The sequence below is a fragment of the Balaenoptera borealis genome (genome assembly GCF_965194805.1).
Source record: "Balaenoptera borealis genome assembly, chromosome: 20".
Lineage (NCBI taxonomy): Eukaryota > Metazoa > Chordata > Mammalia > Artiodactyla > Balaenopteridae > Balaenoptera > Balaenoptera borealis.
Genome location: NC_138879.1, coordinates 40,952,001 through 40,969,738, shown reverse-complemented (window position 1 = coordinate 40,969,738; position 17,738 = coordinate 40,952,001). Strand labels below are relative to the sequence as shown.

The 17,738-nt window shown below is 41.5% G+C and overlaps 2 protein-coding genes across 2 annotated transcripts in view; one reads left to right on the top strand and one right to left on the bottom strand.

The window, feature by feature from the left end:
• CCT6B (chaperonin containing TCP1 subunit 6B) overlaps window positions 1-3,776 on the bottom strand; it is a 244,710-nt gene extending 240,934 nt beyond the window's left edge. The window contains exons 1-3 of the mRNA XM_082370934.1: window positions 3,635-3,776; window positions 1,961-2,021; window positions 1,260-1,394 (exon numbers count right to left, since the gene is read on the bottom strand). Of these exons, the coding sequence (XP_082227060.1) occupies window positions 1,260-1,394; window positions 1,961-2,021; window positions 3,635-3,771 (333 nt within the window). The 5' untranslated portion in view covers window positions 3,772-3,776. The remainder of the gene's footprint in view (window positions 1-1,259; window positions 1,395-1,960; window positions 2,022-3,634) is intronic.
• Window positions 3,777-3,941: 165 nt separating this feature from the next.
• On the top strand, window positions 3,942-8,615 carry ZNF830 (zinc finger protein 830). The gene has a single exon (XM_082370930.1). It carries the CDS (start codon window positions 3,957-3,959, stop codon window positions 5,094-5,096), a length of 1,140 nt encoding a protein of 379 aa, XP_082227056.1. The 5' UTR covers window positions 3,942-3,956; the 3' UTR covers window positions 5,097-8,615.
• The last annotated feature ends 9,123 nt before the right edge of the window (window positions 8,616-17,738 follow it).

Genomic DNA, 17,738 nt, shown 5'->3' with positions numbered 1-17,738 from the left:
GTGTTTCTATCCCATCCTGTGCCTAGCTCTGTCACTGCACTGTCACACAGTTTCATAACTATGTCAATGTCTGTCAGCATCTCCCCTTCCCTAGGAAGCTAGGAAGCTTCCTAGCCCAACCTTAATTTTGTTTGGGTATCTCTCCTCCTCAGTGCTTCAGAGGAAGCTGACCCTATCCCTAGCTCAAGGGGCAGATCCTAATTAGATTCAGTCAATTTCCCGAAAAAGTGTCACTGGTTTGGGATGGACATAAGACCAATGTTGGCCCAATCATATAAAGGAAGGACTTTTATTCTATGGCTGGGTGAATGGTTTTCTCTTGCCCTCTCCTGCTGAGTGTTAGTAAGGAGAACAGGTAGCCCTGACTTCTTCTGACAGTCTTTCATCCAGGATGGGAATAAGCCCATGATGAAACAGCATTACAAGTGGAAGAGCTAAGAGACAGAAAGGATCTGGGTACTTGATGACTGAATGAATTTTTTAATCAACTAACCCTAGAAGCCTGCTTTATTGCTATATTTCCTGTTACAGGAGATAATTTTTTTATTGTTTAAGTGACTTTTAGTCAAGTTTCTACTGCTTACAGCTAAAAGCATCTTGAGATAAGTTGCAGGTACTGAATTAATAGACAGATCCCAATACTAAATGAAACACAAAGTGATCCTTTTAGCACTTTGAAAGGACAGGTTATGCTTTGCTAAAATGGTCCTTGAAAGAGCAAAAATTCAACTGCTTAATTAGAAAAGACAGATAAGTAACACAAAGAAAACAATACAAATTGAACAAAGGCATGGAGGTAGAAATGTATGTAATGATTTCAGAGGCCAGTGAATGAAGGAGTCTGGCTAGAGGAGACTGTTTATAAAGGGAAATAAAACTAGAAAAGTAGGTAAATTCACAATGTGGAAAATCTTCAAGAATTCTTCTCTAGTTATTTTTTAAAAGGTGCATAATTTGGTTTCAACTTTCTCAGTGATGTTTTCTTTCTTAGGCCATTAGTCATGGGTACATGGCTAATTTTTTCAACTTTTATATACATCTCAAATATTTCATTTTTTAAAAAGGTATATAATTTCAATAAAAGGCATTATTTTGACTAAAAATTTCATTATTAGTTCCATTTATAATTGTCCAAAAGTATCTTGATAAAAATTAACTTTTGCCCTCTAAAATTAAACCATTTTACTAGCAAAAAAATAAATAACTTTTTATTCAAAATAAAGTACCACATGAATGTGCATTCTATGAAATTCTAATACCTCAGAAATGTAAAGATCAGCTTGTTTTAGTAACTCTCTGATAATTAGAACATTTAAAGTAGTACCATCTCCTGTAATGTCATCCTGGGCTGTTGCTACTTTTGCTATCAAGGAAGCTGTTGGGTGTTGAATTTGCTGAAAAAAGCAAGCAACAGATTAAAAAAGAGAGAGAATGAGATAAAGAAATGGTCCACCAAAAACAAGATAACCTAAGGGTCAACAGTAAAATTAAGAAATGAAATAAGCTTCATTCTATAAGTTCACAAGTTTTATATTATCATACATAATAAATGTCAAAACGAAAAGTTAAAAACTGAGAACTAATGAGGTTTGAACATTTTATAAAAGAGTCTCTGCTTCGAATGCAATGACATTTCCAAAATAAGATTAAATCCTTCAATCTTGAAGATGAATATATGTACTAAACTTGCAAAGGATTTTTTTTCCCATGATTACAAAGGACATAATGCATTGCCTTTAAAAGATGTAACTAATTTGGAAGTATCCCTAAGCTATTATTTGCACTACACAAAGATTTGAAAACAGCCAATAGACTTTTTTTTTTCCTAAGGTTTAATCCAACAAGCATATCTCATGACTGCAGTATTTAGCTGATGGCCTTGGTTTAAGGATATACAAAGTGTACTATGTTCTCAGTTAAGGCTTATTAAAGGTTTATTAAGTCAGCAACATCAGCTCACCATCTCATGGAGCAGTACGTTGCCATCTTTGGTGAGTTTGATGTCTCCTGCACCAGAAAGCCTGTTCAGAAAAAAGTGGTTATAAACTTCATATAGCAAGAGCCAAACAAGACACTCCCAGTGTTAACCACTCCACTATCCTTAATATAAGTAACTGGGTGTGGAAAACTTCCATTATACCATGGGGGATACCACAGTAACTACCACGGAATCACTTCTCCCCAGATGGACTGCCATGGTGATTTCATTCCAAACAGCACATTTACAAGTTTAAGGACAAGAGCAGTCCGTGAGTTATGAACAGTGGTTTGGTACCTGGAAGAGTACTTGGAAGTCTACAAACCACAAATTTGTGAACTTTCTGCAGGTTTCTTACTTTGTGAAATGTTACCATTCATTCACTCAACTAATTTTTTCCCTCACCCCTCACGTTTATTAGATCAAGTTCTGTCAACGCTACAACCTAAATGTCTCTTGAATCTACCCTCTCCTCTCCATCTCCACTGTCATCATCATCTCTAGTCTGGACTACTTAGCATCTTGGTATCTCTGAATTTGAACTTACCCTCCACACTGCATTTATCTTTTTAAAAGGCAATGTGATTCAGTCAGTTCCCTCACCAAAAATCCTTCCATGATTTTCATGTTCTCCATCACCTTCAAGATAAAATCCAAACTATATAGCAATGACATAGTTTACCTTTCCCAAGCTGGGTAATGTCTATTTTTTCTACCTCTTCTACCAAATGAGATCCTGTGGGCAAACCTTGTGGTTCCCTTACTACATCATGTTTGGTTTTGTTTCTGTTGGATTTACACCACTGAGCTTCTCTTGTTCCTGAAGTTACCCTATCTAGAAGGCCTTTACTCCCTTCTCCAAATGGAGAACTCTAATTCGTTTTTCAAGACTGATGAAGAATCCTCTGTTATTGAGAAGCTTTCCCTTCTCCCTTCTGCCATCAGTTATTAGTCCCTTTCCTCAGTATAATGGTATATATATAATTAGCACATTCATCTCTACCAGAACTCCTTAAGAATAGAAACTGTATCTTGGTCATCTCTGAGTTCCCAGCATCCCAGTTAGTACATACTCAGTGCCCTCTTTTATTGTTAATATTAATTACTTTGCTCATTCCTCTGAGACTGTACCTCTCTCCTCTTACACCTCTTTGCCCTCACTAGTCTCTTTCCCTCTCTTCTAAAGAAAATAATGGTCCTAAGTAAATATATGCTGAAAGAGCGTTCAACTTGCCTAGGGACGCATAGCTGAAGCGGACCTTGGATTTGAACCCAAGCCTGCCAGGTTCCAAAGCCCGTGCCGTCTCCAGTACAACACACTGCCAAGCAAAACCCAAACTCTTAAACAGCAGGACAGCTAGATGGCTTATGTTTCATATACGACACTAAATGAACTGACTTTCTACTTGCATATGAACCTTAACAAGAAGTCGGGGGCCAGGGAGGGGGTCACAGTCGGCCCTTTCTTCGGGTAGCATTTCTCCTCCTCTCCCACCAGGCTAGAAATGAGCTCAGGGCAGGAATGAGAACGAGGGAAACCAGGCCCACAAGTGCGTCCACGTCGCTCCCAACTCTTTGTGGAACGTCTGCCTCACAGCGCGCCCCGACACCCAACGAACCCCGACGCCCTAACCGCCGCTCCAACCGCCGTCTCACATTTTCATGGTTCCCTTGGGACCCAAGTTGGTCCGCAGCATATCCTGCAGCCCTCGGGTGGCGCATATATTGACTGACAAGGCCGCCTGGGCCCGGGCCACCTCAGCCTTGGAGTTTATGGCTTTAATCGCAGCCATGGCCAGACAGTAGAAACAGAGCCCCGCCGCCTCCGCCTAAAGCGGCCTCAGCTGCTATTCTGAGGGAAACCCTGCCGCCACGGCTCACGCTCCTGAGCCTCAACCAATCCGCGCCCGGACAGGAAGTGACGTCATCAGGCGTCGGCGGGACGGAAGCCAGAATCGCTTCGGGTCCGGTCGCAAAGATGGCGTCCTCCGCCTCCGCTCGGCCTGAGGCGGGGAAGCGAGTGGTTAATCAGGACGAACTGCGGCGGTTGATGAAGGAGAAGCAGCGTCTGAGCACCAACCGCAAACGGATAGAATCTCCATTCGCGAAGTACAACCGCTTGGGTCAGCTGAGTTGTGCCCTGTGTAACACCGCGGTTAAGAGCGAGCTCCTGTGGCAGACTCACGTCCTGGGAAAGCAGCACCGAGAGAAAGTGGCCGAGCTGAAAGGCGTGAAGGAAGCCGCCCAGGGACCGTCCGCCAGCGCAGTTCCTCAGTCCGCCAGCGCAGTGCCTCAGTCCACCAAGAGGAAGGCGCCGGACGCAGAGAGCCAAGATGCCAAAAGAGCGAAGGCCTCCCTGGTGTCTCAAGTACAGCCCTCCACTTCCGCTTTGCCCACCAACGTTGACAAAGCCGGAAAGGAGTCCACTAGGGCGACCCTCAGTAAGGCTTCGGGACTCGGTTTACTCCCTGATTATGAAGATGAGGAAGAGGAGGAGGAGAAAGAGGAGGGAGGAGGAGAAGGGAAAAGAGGGGATGTCTGTAAGCATCCGGCCAACGCGCAGGGCAAGGAACACTCACTTTCCTCCGCGCGGGAGGCAACCGGTAGTAGGCTGCCAAGCGATTTCTCGGACACAAATCCTCCCAAGGCCCCTTTAATTCCTCATTCAGGGTCAATTGAGAAAGCAGAAATACATGAAAAAGTGGTGGAAAGGAGAGAAAACACCGCGGAAGCATTACCGGAAGGGTTTTTTGACGACCCTGAGATAGATGCGAGGGTACGAAAGGTTGATGCCCCAAAGGATCAGATGGACAAAGAATGGGACGAATTTCAAAAAGCCATGAGACAGGTCAACACTATTTCCGAAGCCATAGTTGCTGAAGAGGATGAGGAGGGACGGTTGGACCGGCAGATTGGGGAGATCGATGAGCAGATAGAGTGTTACCGTCGGGTGGAAAAGCTGCGGAATCGCCAGGATGAGATAAAAAATAAGCTTAAAGAGGTTCTGACCATAAAAGACCTGCAGAAAAAGGAAGAGGAGAATGTTGACAGCGATGATGAGGTAGAACTACAGGATTTGTTGTCTCAGGATTGGAGGGTGAAAGGGACTTTGTTATAGAGTTTCAAAGACCCAAGAGTTCTACATCCTCTACGACTGTATAAAAAGTGCCGCCTCTCAATACGATATCGTTTACTCCATGCCTGGAGATATGGTAACTTGACTGGGTTGTCGAGATACAATGAGCCTGTGAAGATACCGCTTTGGAAAATTGGTGTAAAATATTTTTGAGGTAAAGGTGTTTTTGAAGTTTTCGAAGTATTACACTCAAATGCCCACTTTTTCACACACTTACAGATCTAAAGTTTGAGTTGTAAAAGCTGTAAGCTGTAAATATTGTACATATTAAATATATATTTACTTAAGAATTATATTTTGAAATTTATAAGTTAATAGAAGTCAGACCAACAGACAAGCTTTTAGATGAAAACCAAGTGTGGCATTTAGAATGTATATGGCTTTTTCTTTTCTGACTCCCTAAATCAAACTCAAGAGGGTTGTGGCCGGGCGGGGGGTTGTTTTGTTGTTGTTTTTAAGAACACTACTCATAAACATATAAGTCATTCAGGGCTAATCAGGTCTCTGTTTCAAAACGGTGTTCCAGGAGAATATGGTGAAAAATATATGCCAAGTATGACCAACCTCCTTAATCCAAAATTTCTCTTGATTAAACCGGTGGTTCTCGGATGTAGGTACACAGGAAGATCTCATACAAAGATTTTTTTAAAGTGTATGTGGATCATCTAGGAAGCTTTTTAAAAAATTCATGTGCCCGTGCCCTACCATTGGAGAGATTCAGTAAATCTGGAGTGGGGCTCAGACACCTGTAGTATTGATGGCTTCCCAGGTTATTCTGTGGGAATGCCCTGGTGGTCCAGTGGTTGGGACTCCGCGCTTCCATTGCAGGTGGCACGGGTTCTACCCCTGGTCGAACTAAGATTCCCGCAAGCCACGAGGCGCGGCCAAAAAAAGAAAGCTTCCCAGGTTATTCTAGTAAGGCCAAAATTGGAGCACCACTGCCCTAAATCCAGAACCTATTTATATTTTTCCAGGCTTTGTTTTTTCTTTAAATGACACATTCCGTAAGTTTACTGTCTATTGCATAAAAGAAATGCTACCTTTTATTTATATCCCATCTAATCTTAAATTTTATTGTTACATATTATAAATTAGGGGTCAGAGTTAACAGGTTCTATCAATTGTAGGAAGGAGGTATAAGTTGTTTCTCCAGCAGTAACAATTAGCCTGTGCTGATCATCAATAGTTTAAATCAATCCTTCTCCCTTTGGAGATAGAGGTATTCAAATAGGAAAAAGGAATTAGCAGTGTTCCGGGGATAGAAATGCATACAGCACATTCAAATAAAAGTGAGTAGTAATAATAATAACTAAGACTTTCTTACAAGCCAGGCAGAGTTCTAAGTGCTTTACATAAGCTCAGTCTAGTTTCCCTAAAGCCCAGGTTTTAAGCCCAGGGATAAGGTATAAAAAAGCCTTGAGTATTGAACAAAAGAATTCTTCCTGTAGGCAATGTGGGCAAAATGGAAGTTTTTGAGCAGAGAATCATATCTGCAAGAAATATTATGGAAGATTATTTCAGTTGCAGTATATAGAACGGAATGAACATGGGTAGGGGCTAGGAAGCTGGGAGACTACTTGGAAACTAGATTTTAAAAGCAAGGCAGCTAAGACTGTAATTAGGTATGTATTGAGAGAAAAGTAATAGTATTGAAAGAATTTAACAGAAAGGGCTAACACTGACTAGAAGTGAAGAAAAACAGATATATAGGTGGAATTCAGGGGTTTTGGGTTTTTCTAGTGTGGGTGCCTAAAGGAAGTTATCTAACACTTATGGAGCATATTAATTGTCCTGAGGCCTTTGGCAGAAAGGCTTTGCTTTCCTGAGCTGTCCAGTGGATCTGTGATAGCAACTTCAGTTTGATAATGTAAAAGGCATGTCTGCATCAAATGTATGAACCCACACTTAGAGTTTTCTGTCGTTTATCATCTTATTATTTCAGGATGTGAGAAAGTACAAGGGGGGTCTTGAATGGTGGGCCAACTTCTATATGGGCCTAAGAGGCTAAGCTAATGATCTAGAGGAGCACTGTATATTAAAAATATAATTCAAGCCACATACATATATTAAATTTTCTAGTAGCCACATGAAAAAGTAAAAAGAATGTGAAATTAGTTTTATTTAATCCAATATATCCAAAATATTCCGTTAAATTTCAATATGTAATCAATATTTAAGTATTATTAATGAAATATTTTACATTTTGGGCGTTCCTATAGAAATGTATTTTGAAATCTGGGTGTATCTAATAGCACATCTCAACTTGGACTGGCCGTATTTCAAGTACTCACTAGCCATATGTGACTAACAGCTACCATAAAGGACAGCGCTGGTTTAAAGAGAAAGGTATCAGGACTTCTCTGGTGGTCCAGTGGTTAAGACTCCACGCTCCCAATGCAGGGGACATGGGTTCGATCCCTGGTCGAGGAACTAAAATCCCGCATGCTGCACGACACAGCCAAAAAAATAAAGAGAAAGGTATCCAGGTGGAAAAATACAACATGCTTAGGAGGTAGTGAGCAGCCCAGTTTAACAGTGGGAGTTATCACTGAAAAGGTAGGTTACAAACCGTTGTGGAGGGCCTTGAATGCCATGCTGTAAGGGGTCGGAACTTTCACTAAGTTAAGAGTTGAGTACCTTGAGGTTGTTGAGTCCTTTACTGTAACACAGTTAAAGGATGAGCTTAAGGAACGCCAGGCATATAAACCCCCAGTGGGTTTTTAGGAGGACCCAAAAGCTCTCAAAATCTCCCAATGCTCTGTATCCCAGAGCGTGAGTGATGGGTCCCTGATCAAAATCAAGTGAATCCTTGTTGTATCTGAGATTGATGTAGATAATTACACTGGTTGTTGAATCCTTCTTGTTCCTCCATGCCTTAGAGAGCTCCTTTGTACCTCTTAGAGCTGTGGGAAATAGGTTTTGGCATTAGACTGCGAGTACCACCAATGTTTCCAAATTGTAAGAAGTGGTCCCAGGGATTTCTTCCTGTCACTTGTTCTCTTTTTAGAGACCACCCCCCCCCCAATTCAGCCAACATTTACAGGCATACCTCAAAGATATTGCAGGTTCCATTCCAGACCACCACAATAAAGTGAATATCGCAATAAAGCAAGCCACACAAATTTTTTGGTTTCCCAGTGCATAAAAAACTTATGTTTACACTATACTGTTGTCTATTAAGTGTGTAATAGCATTATGTCTTGAAAAAAGTACATACCTTAATTTAAAAATTCTTGTATAGAAAATGCTAACCATCATCTGAGGCTTCAGTGATCATAGTAGTAACGTCAAAGATCACTGATCATAGATGACCATAACAAATAATAGGGGAAAAGTTTGAAATATTGTGAAAATTATAAAAATGTGACAGAGACACGAAGTGAACAAATGCTGTTGGAAAAATGGCACAGTAGACTAGCTCAATGCAGAGTTGCCACAAACCTTCAGTTTGTAAAAACAAATGTAGCACTATGAAGTACAATAAAATGAGGTATGCCTGTGTGTTCGAATTATTGTAAATACTACAAAGGCATGAGGTATGCCTATGTGTTAGAATTATTGTAAATACTACAAAAAGTAATTATTGTCAATACTACGTCTCACCCAATTGAATACAGTTCCCCTAACTTGGAGGAAAAAAAAAAATGCTGATCTCATAACTAGCCTTCATATGTTCATTTGTCCAGTGCCTTACAATTTACAAAATGCTTTCACATAGATCTCATTTAATGATGGAAGTAATGACTACTTTTTACACACCAGGGAACAAAATAAGACGCTATGGAATTAAAATTGCAGGGAAAAGAGTATAACTTAGACCTAACACTTTTAATGTAACACTCACTAGATTAGTATGGAGTAATGGAAAGAACAAGGGAATTGGCACGAGAAAAGACAGGTTCAAGTTCCCACTCTATTTTTTTTTTTAATTTTAATGAAGTATAATTGATTTACAATATTGTGTTAATTTCTGCTGTACAGCAAAGTGATTCAGTTATATATATTCTTTTTCATATTATTTTCCATTATGGTTTATCACAGGATATTTAATATAGTTCCCCCTACTCTACTTTTTAATGTCTAGTGATCTTGGGCAAGTCGCCTCTCTGAAACTTAAGTTTGCTCTACTATAAAATGATGATGATACCCCACAGGCTGTAGTGAGAGTCTAGTAATACATGGCATGTGAAAGGAGTTTATAAACTGAAGTTTATAAATAAAGCAATAAAAGTGTTTCTACTAGTAGAATCTGTTCTAACTCTGCCCCATGCTACTACTAACTTGCTAGCTTGATCTTAGGCTAATAATTTAATGTCCCTTAATTCCCTCTTTAAAATGAGGGAATTAGAGCAGATGATTTTTCTTTTTTTTTTTTTTAGATTTCTTTTAACTCCAAATACTTAATTTTGCCATGAGACAAGTGGCGTCTCACCTTTTAAAGATTTTAAAAGTCATTCAGTTGACTATCTGGAGACAGAGATGGCCAAAGTATTGTTACTTTTACTTGCAAGATTTGCCCAGGATAGTCCCAGCTGTCTTGGTGTAATTAGGAATGGTGTCCCCTTTCACTTTCAACACTGTTCCTTTTTGGAGATACAGATACAGGTATATACTCACCTACCTAGAAGTTTGATATGAGGAAAAACCACTTTCTAATGAATGGAAGGTCTTAATGGAAATAGTATGTTTCCTGTTAATGATGCACCCATTGGCTAGCTACTTGGCTGGATGATGTGTTGGGGGATTTGAGTAAATACATATGTAGGTAGGAACTGTGGCTAGATAGATGACCTTAGGTTGGTTTTTGTTTTTTTTTTTGCTGTGTTGGGTCTTCGTTGCTGCACGCGGGCTTCTCACTGCTGTGGCTTCTCTTGTTGCGGAGCATGGGCTCTCAGCGAGCGGGCTCAGTAGTTGTGGCTCACGGGCTCTAGAGCACAGGCTCAGTAGTTGTGGAGCACGGGCTTAGTTGCTCCACAGCATGTGGGATCTACCTGGACCAGGGCTCGAACCCGTGTTCCCTGCATTGGCAGGCAGATTCTTAACCTCTGCACCACCACGGAAGTTCCCCCTTAGGTTGCTTTTTAATACTGAGAGTCTAGTAGCCTGTATGATACCAGAAATTTAGATGCTTTAAATTTGAACAGGAAAAAAAATTCCTGTAACCCTGTGTTCTATTTTCTATCTACATTTCCTCTCTCAGCGACCTCACCCATTCCCATGGGTTTAAATATCACCCATACTGCAGCAAATGAATGGACCTAGAGATTATCATACTAAGTGAAGTAAGTCAGACAGAGAAAGACAAATATCATATTATCATACTAAGTGAAGTAAGTCAGATAGACAAATATATGATATCGCTTATATGTGGAATCTTAAAAAATAATACAAATGAACTTATTTACAAAACAAATACAGTCACAGATGTAGAAAACAAACTTATGGTTACGGGGGCGGGAGGGAGGAAGCGGGGGGGGGGGGGAAGGGATAAATTGGGAGATTGGGATTGACATAGACACACTACTATATATAAAGTAGATAACTAATAAGTTATCTAACTGTATAGCACGGGAACTCTACTCAATACTCTGCAATGACCTATATGGGAAAAGAATCTAAAAAAGAGTGGATAGATGTATATGTATAAATGATTCACTTTGCTGTACAGCAGAAACTAACACAACATTGTGAATCAACTATACTCCAATAAGGGACTTCACTGGTGATCTAGTGGGTAAGACTTCACGCTCCCAATGCAGGGGGCCTGGGTTCGATCCCTGGTCAGCGAACTAGATCCTGCATGCATGCCGCAAGTAGGAGTCCACATGCCTCAATGAAGACCCCATGTGCCGCAACTAAGACACAGTGCAGCATAAATAAATAATAAATATTTTAAAAACTATACTCCAATAAAAATTTTTTTAAATAAAATAAATATCACCCAGAACGAAGTATACAGAGTGAAGTAAGTCAGAAAGAGAAAAATAAATATAAATGCATATATATGGCATCTAGAAAAATGGTACAGATGAACCTATTTGCAAGGCAGGAAAAGAGACGTAGACATAGAGAACGGACTTGTGGACACGGGGGGAAGGGGAGGGTGGGACAAATTGAGAGAGTAGCGTTGACATATATACACTACCATGTGTAAAATAGATAGCTAGTGGGAAGATGTGTGTGTGTAAAGCACAGGGAGATCAGCTCAGTGCTCTGTGATGACCTAGAGGGGTGGGATGGGGAGACGGGAGGGAGGCTCAACAGGGAGGGGATATATGTATACATATAGCTGATTCTCTGTTCTACAGTAGAAACTAACACAACATTTTAAAGCAATTATACTCCAATTAAAAAACAAAACTTATGGTTACCAATGGGGGCGGGGGGAGGGATAAATTAGGAAATTGGGATTGACATATACACACTACTATATATATAAAATAGATAACTAATAAGGGCCTACTGTATAGCACAGGGAACTCAATATTCTGTAATGGCCTATACGGGAAAAGAATCTAAAAAAGAGTGGATAGGGCTTCCCTGGTGGCGCAGTGGTTGAGAATCTGCCTGCCAATGCAGGGGACATGGGTTCGAGCCCGGGTCTGGGAAGATCCCACATGCCGCGGAGCAACTGGGCCCGTGAGCCACAATTACTGAGCCTGCGTGTCTGGAGCCTGTGCTCCACGACAAGAGAGGCTGCGATAGTGAGAGGCCCGCGCACTGCAATGAAGAGTGGCCCCCGCTTGCCACAACTAGAGAAAGCCCTCGCACAGAAACGAAGACCCAATACAGCCATAAAAATAAATTAAAATAAATAATTTTTTTTTAAAAGTGGATATACGTATAATATATGTATGACTCGTTCACTTTGCTATACAGCAGAAACTAACACAACATTTTAAATCAACTATATTCCAATAAAAATTAAAAAAAAAAAATCAGGTAGGTAGGACCTTGATCAAAAGTCTAGGGTCGGATTTCTCCCACTCACTAGCTATGTGGTATCTACCTAGTCAGTTTACTCCTCCAGCCTTCTCTGGGTATTGTGTTGTCTGGGTATTCCCTAAGAACCCTCTCACCTCTATCACTGTGATATTGTGATTTATAATAAGAAATATATATTTTGGCCTTTGTCCCCGTTTCTGGCACAGAGCTCCTAAAACCCTTGGAATTTACTAAGTGATTAGAAAGAAGAGTGATAATGGCATCATTTGTTACTCAAAACAAGCCCCTTTCAACCACACCTGAGTTTATGTTAATGAGGTGACTTTCGGAAAGCCCCTAAGAATGGGTGCTGTTTACGTGGGGAACCACCCACTGATTAGAGGGTTAGAACTTTCAGTCTCACCCCCACACCTCCAGGGAGGGGAGGGAACTGGAGACTGAGTTCAATCACCAATGGACCATGATTTAATGGATCATGCCTATGTGATGAAGCCTCTATCAAAACCAAAAAGGATGGCATTAGAGAGCTTCCGGGCTGGGGAACACAGGGAGGTGCTTGGAGCATGGTGTGCTCAGAGGGCATGGAAGCTCGGCACCCCTTCCCACATACCTTGCCCTATGCGTCTCTTCTGTCTGTTCCTGAGTTACAGCCTTTCATGATAAACCAGGAATCCAGTAAGTAAATTGTTTTCCTGAGTTCTGTCAGCTGCTCTAGCAAATTAATCGAAACCTGAGGACGGGGTGGTGGGAAATTCTGATCTAAAGTCAGTCAGAAGCGCAGGTAACAACCTGGATTTGTGGCTGGCATCCGAAGTGGTGGGAGGGGGCAGTCTCATTAGACTGAGCACTTAACCGATGGGGTCTGACACTAGCTCCAGGTAGATAGCGTCAGAATTGAATTAAATGGCAGGACACCCAGCTGGTGTCACAGAATTGCTTGATGTTTGGAAAACCCATATATCTGGTGTCAGAGTTAAGTAATATTCAGAGAGTATTGTGTATAATGTAAACGGAAACAATACAGTTTTTTCCTTTACAATCACCAAGACCGAGACAGGAGCTGAAGGCAGGAGAGGGAAACCATAGTGGGCTGCTGGTCGGAAGGCTTCAGTAGGAAGTGGAACCTCCCAGAAAAGGAGAGAAGAGGGCTTGGGGCTCTCCTGGTATAAAGGAAATGGCACGAGGAACAAGAGAGGAAGTGTTCAACCCAGTCTTCAACCTCTGCTGCACACCAGAGCTGGAAAACCAGCGGTCATCAGTGCTACCTATTGACCGGCCCTCAGTCCCGTGGAGGACACAAAACTTAAGTTTAAGGACACAAAACTTAAGTTTGCTTCCCAAATAGGCTCTCTTGGTAAAATTAATTTTCCCTTTGAAAATTATTAACTTACCTCCTAAAAAACATGACCACCAGGACTTCACACTAGAAAACCCAACCAAAAGTTCAAGGAGGATGGTAGTAACTTTGAGTCTCCCTCACTCTGTGAAGGTCACTCTGTATCTGTGACCTCAACCCTGCCCCAGAAGCCCCGTCTCTGTGTCATGGATTAACTACTCCCAAAGGCACACCTGACTCCTCTCAGCTGTCCTACTTCAACCTGGCAGCTGCAGCACAAAGATGTTCAAAGGAGAGGAAAAAAAAAAAAAAAAAAACAACCCTCTGGTTAAACCAACCTCCAGGGACTTCCATAGTGGTTCACTGGTTAAGACTCCACCCTTCCACTGCAGGGGGCATGGGTTTGATCCCTGGTCAGGGAACTGAGATCCCCCATGCCGCACAGCACAGCCAAAAAAAAAAAAAAAGAAAAAGCCAACCTCCATAGGCTTTATTGAGAATGAAGAGCCATGGGCTGATATGAATTATTACATCTTCCTACAGCTGTTCCCTTTTAAATATTTATCCTGGCAAACACCACCACTGTTTTTTACAACTTATTTTAATTGTGTGACTATTAAGCAAACCAAACCATAAAATCAGCTCTCAGTGCTGAAATTTACGTGATTCATAGACCAGAGCTTATTAAAAAGAAATGCACCAAGTGCAAACTAGCCTCATGAGTGCCCCACACCATCTCTAGGCAGGTGTGAAGCCTTTTCGCTATTACTGCCTGTGGCTTCCAAGCTTCCACAGTGTGTAGCGTAAAAAAAAAGCAGAATCTACCCATTTCCCTGTGATTTTTTTTTTCTTCTTAACAATCCTGATGGGTGAAAACCGGATGTCAGGGATGCTACAGTCCTAAAGGGGGTGGCAGAAGCTCTGAGAGACTCTCAAACAGGATCGGTGCCCTGGAAGATTTAGGATCAAGGTCTGAGGGAAGGACTTAATCATGGGACTTTGAAGAGCCAGGAGGTATCCTGCATATTTGCTACCAAGGTCCTTCTTGATTTGGACCATGGAACTGCTTTGAGACTCCAGTAGAAGCCCTCCCTCCAAAAATGCACTTACACACAAATATTTATATAAAATTTCAGGGGGTTCAAGGACACCCCTGAGCCTAACCACAGATCTCCTAGGGGTCCATGAGCCTTCAGTTATTACTACTTTCACTGTTACCACTCAAGCTGCCCTCATTTCTCCCCTTTTAACAGTAGCCAACTAACTCATCTCCCACTCTCTCTACACAGCAGGCAGAGTGACAGCAATCCTGTTAAAACCTAATCAGATCATGTTACTTCTCTGCTCAATATAACCCACTAGCTTCCCATTTCACCTGCAATAAAACCCAACATCTTTACAGTGGTTTACAAGACATGATCTATCTCCAGATCCCCTGCTGAGCTCATCTCCAGTTCTTCTCAGCCTTAACTCCTGCTGCTCTAGACACACCCATCTCCGTGTGATCCCTCAACAGGACACACACCTGCTACTCTGTCCTGTGCGGCCTTTTCTTGCTGCTCCCTCTCCACCTGGCTCTCTCCTTCATTCCTTCAAGTGTATTCAACTCTCACTTTGTCAGCGAGGCCTTCCTGACCACTGTATTGAAAACTGCAACCCCCATTCTGCCCTCCCTGACACCTCCTGTCCGCCTCTTCTTTTTCTCCATAACACCCATCATCATTTCACATAGTATGCATTTTCCTTGCTGTTTATTATTTCTCCCATGCTAACCTGTTAGCTGCAGGAGGGCAGGTATTTCCGTCTGTTTTGCCTCATTGCTGTACTCCAGTTCCTGGAATAGTGTCTAACCCAGAGTAGGCACTCAATAAACACTTGACTGATTGATGACTAGCTTAAACTCTGCAGTGCCATGAATGTATCCAGGCGGCGAGCAGGCGGGAATGTACATTTACTGAAATACCTCCAAGTGACAAGCGGTTTGCAAGTTAATATATGTCATCTCATTTAATTGTCACACACAATCCTAAGGGGTATTTTTATCCCCATTTCACCATGAAAACTGAGCCCCAGCAAAATTAAGAAAATAAAGAGAGGTTACACAGCCAGTGGTGGAACATAATTCAAAACTAAGTCTGTGTGACTCCAAAGCCCTGCTATTCCCACCACACATCACCTCCTTCCTCTTGGTGGCAGTTCCCACTTCCCTAAGGAAATGCAACTGCCAGCTTTCACACCTCCTTCCACTTTACAGCTGGGGTCTGAGTCAAAGATCATTAGGGGTTCCTTGGAGTTCTAATCAAGCAAAACACTTAGAGCCTGAGTCTTTTTGCACATTTACATCCAACATTGTCAAAGATACAATGTAATGAACATCCTTCTGAGGGAAGTTTATTACTTTTAGAGAGTCATTCATTCATTCATTCCATTCACTCATGGGTTTCATTCATGTATTCATAAATACTTGCCTAGTGCCTACTATGCACCCGCTACTGTTCTAGGCACTGAGGATAAAAAGATGCACAAGGCACAGATGTCACCCTTCACAAACAGGTTTGAAGCCTCAGGTGGTGCTGTCCAACAGAAGTATAACACGGGCCATTTGCAGTTGTATATTCTCCTGTCACCACATTTTGAAAAAAGTAAACAGTTAAAATTTATTTGAATAATATATTTTTATTGAACCCAACATATCCAAAATATCACTTCAACATGCAATCAACATAAAAATATTATTAAAGAGATATCTTACAGTCTTTTTTTGTTTGATAACATCTTCAAAATCAGTTTGTACTTTACACTTACAGCACATCTTAATTTGGATTTTTTTTTTTAAATTGAAGTGTAGTTGATTTACAATGTTGTGTTAGTTTTAGGTGTACAGCAAAGTGATTCAGTTATACATGAGCATATATTCTTTTTTTCATGTTCTTTTCCATTATAGGTTATTACGAGATATTGAATATAGTTCCCCGTGCTATACAGTAGGTCCTTCTTGCTTATCTATTTTATATATAGTAGTGTGTATATGTTAACCCCAAACTCCTAATTTATCCCTCCCCCCAGCACATCTCAATTTGGACTGGCCACATTTCAAGAGCTCAATAGCCACATGTGGCTAAATGACAGCAACTGACAGCACAGGTCTGGGGAAAAAAGACAGATGCAGTCAAGGGGACTTTCAAATCACCATAGTAAATGCAGTGACAGAGATTATGTTCAGGATCACTCAACCGAGGGAGTTCGGATTTGAGCCTCCAGTGACCTTCCAACCCCAGACCTGTTCATGCTGCCGCACATAAAAGACTTTGCCCACTTCAAACAGTGGCCTCATTGCTGGCCTCGACCAACCAAACTTAATATATCCAAAATAAAATTCATCCTCTTACCTCAAATACCTCCTCCCGCTCCCTCATTTTCTATTTCAGCTGATGGCACCATTATCTATCTGTTCACTCAAGTCATCTTCATTACATCTTTAGACAAAAGATTACTTTCTCTAAAAGATAATTTAAAATCTAAATGCTGGGACTTCCCTGGTGGCACAGTGGTTAAGAATCCGCCTGCCAGTGAAGGGGACACGGGTTCGAGCCCTGGTCCGGGAAGATCCCACATGCCACAGAGCAACTAAGCCCATGCGCCACAATACTGAGCCTGGGCACCTAAAGCCCGTGCTCTGCAACAAGAAGCCACCACAATGAGAAGCCTGCGCACCGCAACAAAGAGTAGCCCCCGCTCGCCGCAACCAGAGAAAGCCCCTGCGCAGCAACAAAGACCCAAAGCAGCCAAAAATAAATAAATAAATAAATTTATAAAATAAAATAAACTTATAAAAAATCTAAATGCTTATCCAAAAATGCACCTTCCTCTCCACCCCAACTAACCGAGCTTGTTCAGGCCACTTTCATCTCTCACATGGGGCGTCACAAGAACCTTTCTCTTACCCAGTTTTATTGAGATATAATTGACATACAGCACTGTGTAAGTTTAAGGTGTACGGCATAATGGTTTGATATAGATACAATAAAAAGCAAAAAAGAAAAAATTTCCTTAAAAATATGAACCTCTTCACGAATTTGCATGTCATCCTTGTGCAGGAGAGCCATGCTAATCTCTGTATGGGTCCATTTTAGTTAAAGTTCTGCCCAAGCCAGCACTGAAAACCTTTTAATTGGTTCCCTTACTATTTCATAAGGCCCTTCAAGGCTCTCCATCCCCTACATAACAAAGCCCATGATCTTTTTCACATAGCACAGAATTCCCTCCAGGGTGTGAGCTTTGCTTCTCTCTCTAACAATGCCCAGCTGTTTACCTTTCCTAGACCCTGAACAAGTTCTCTCACC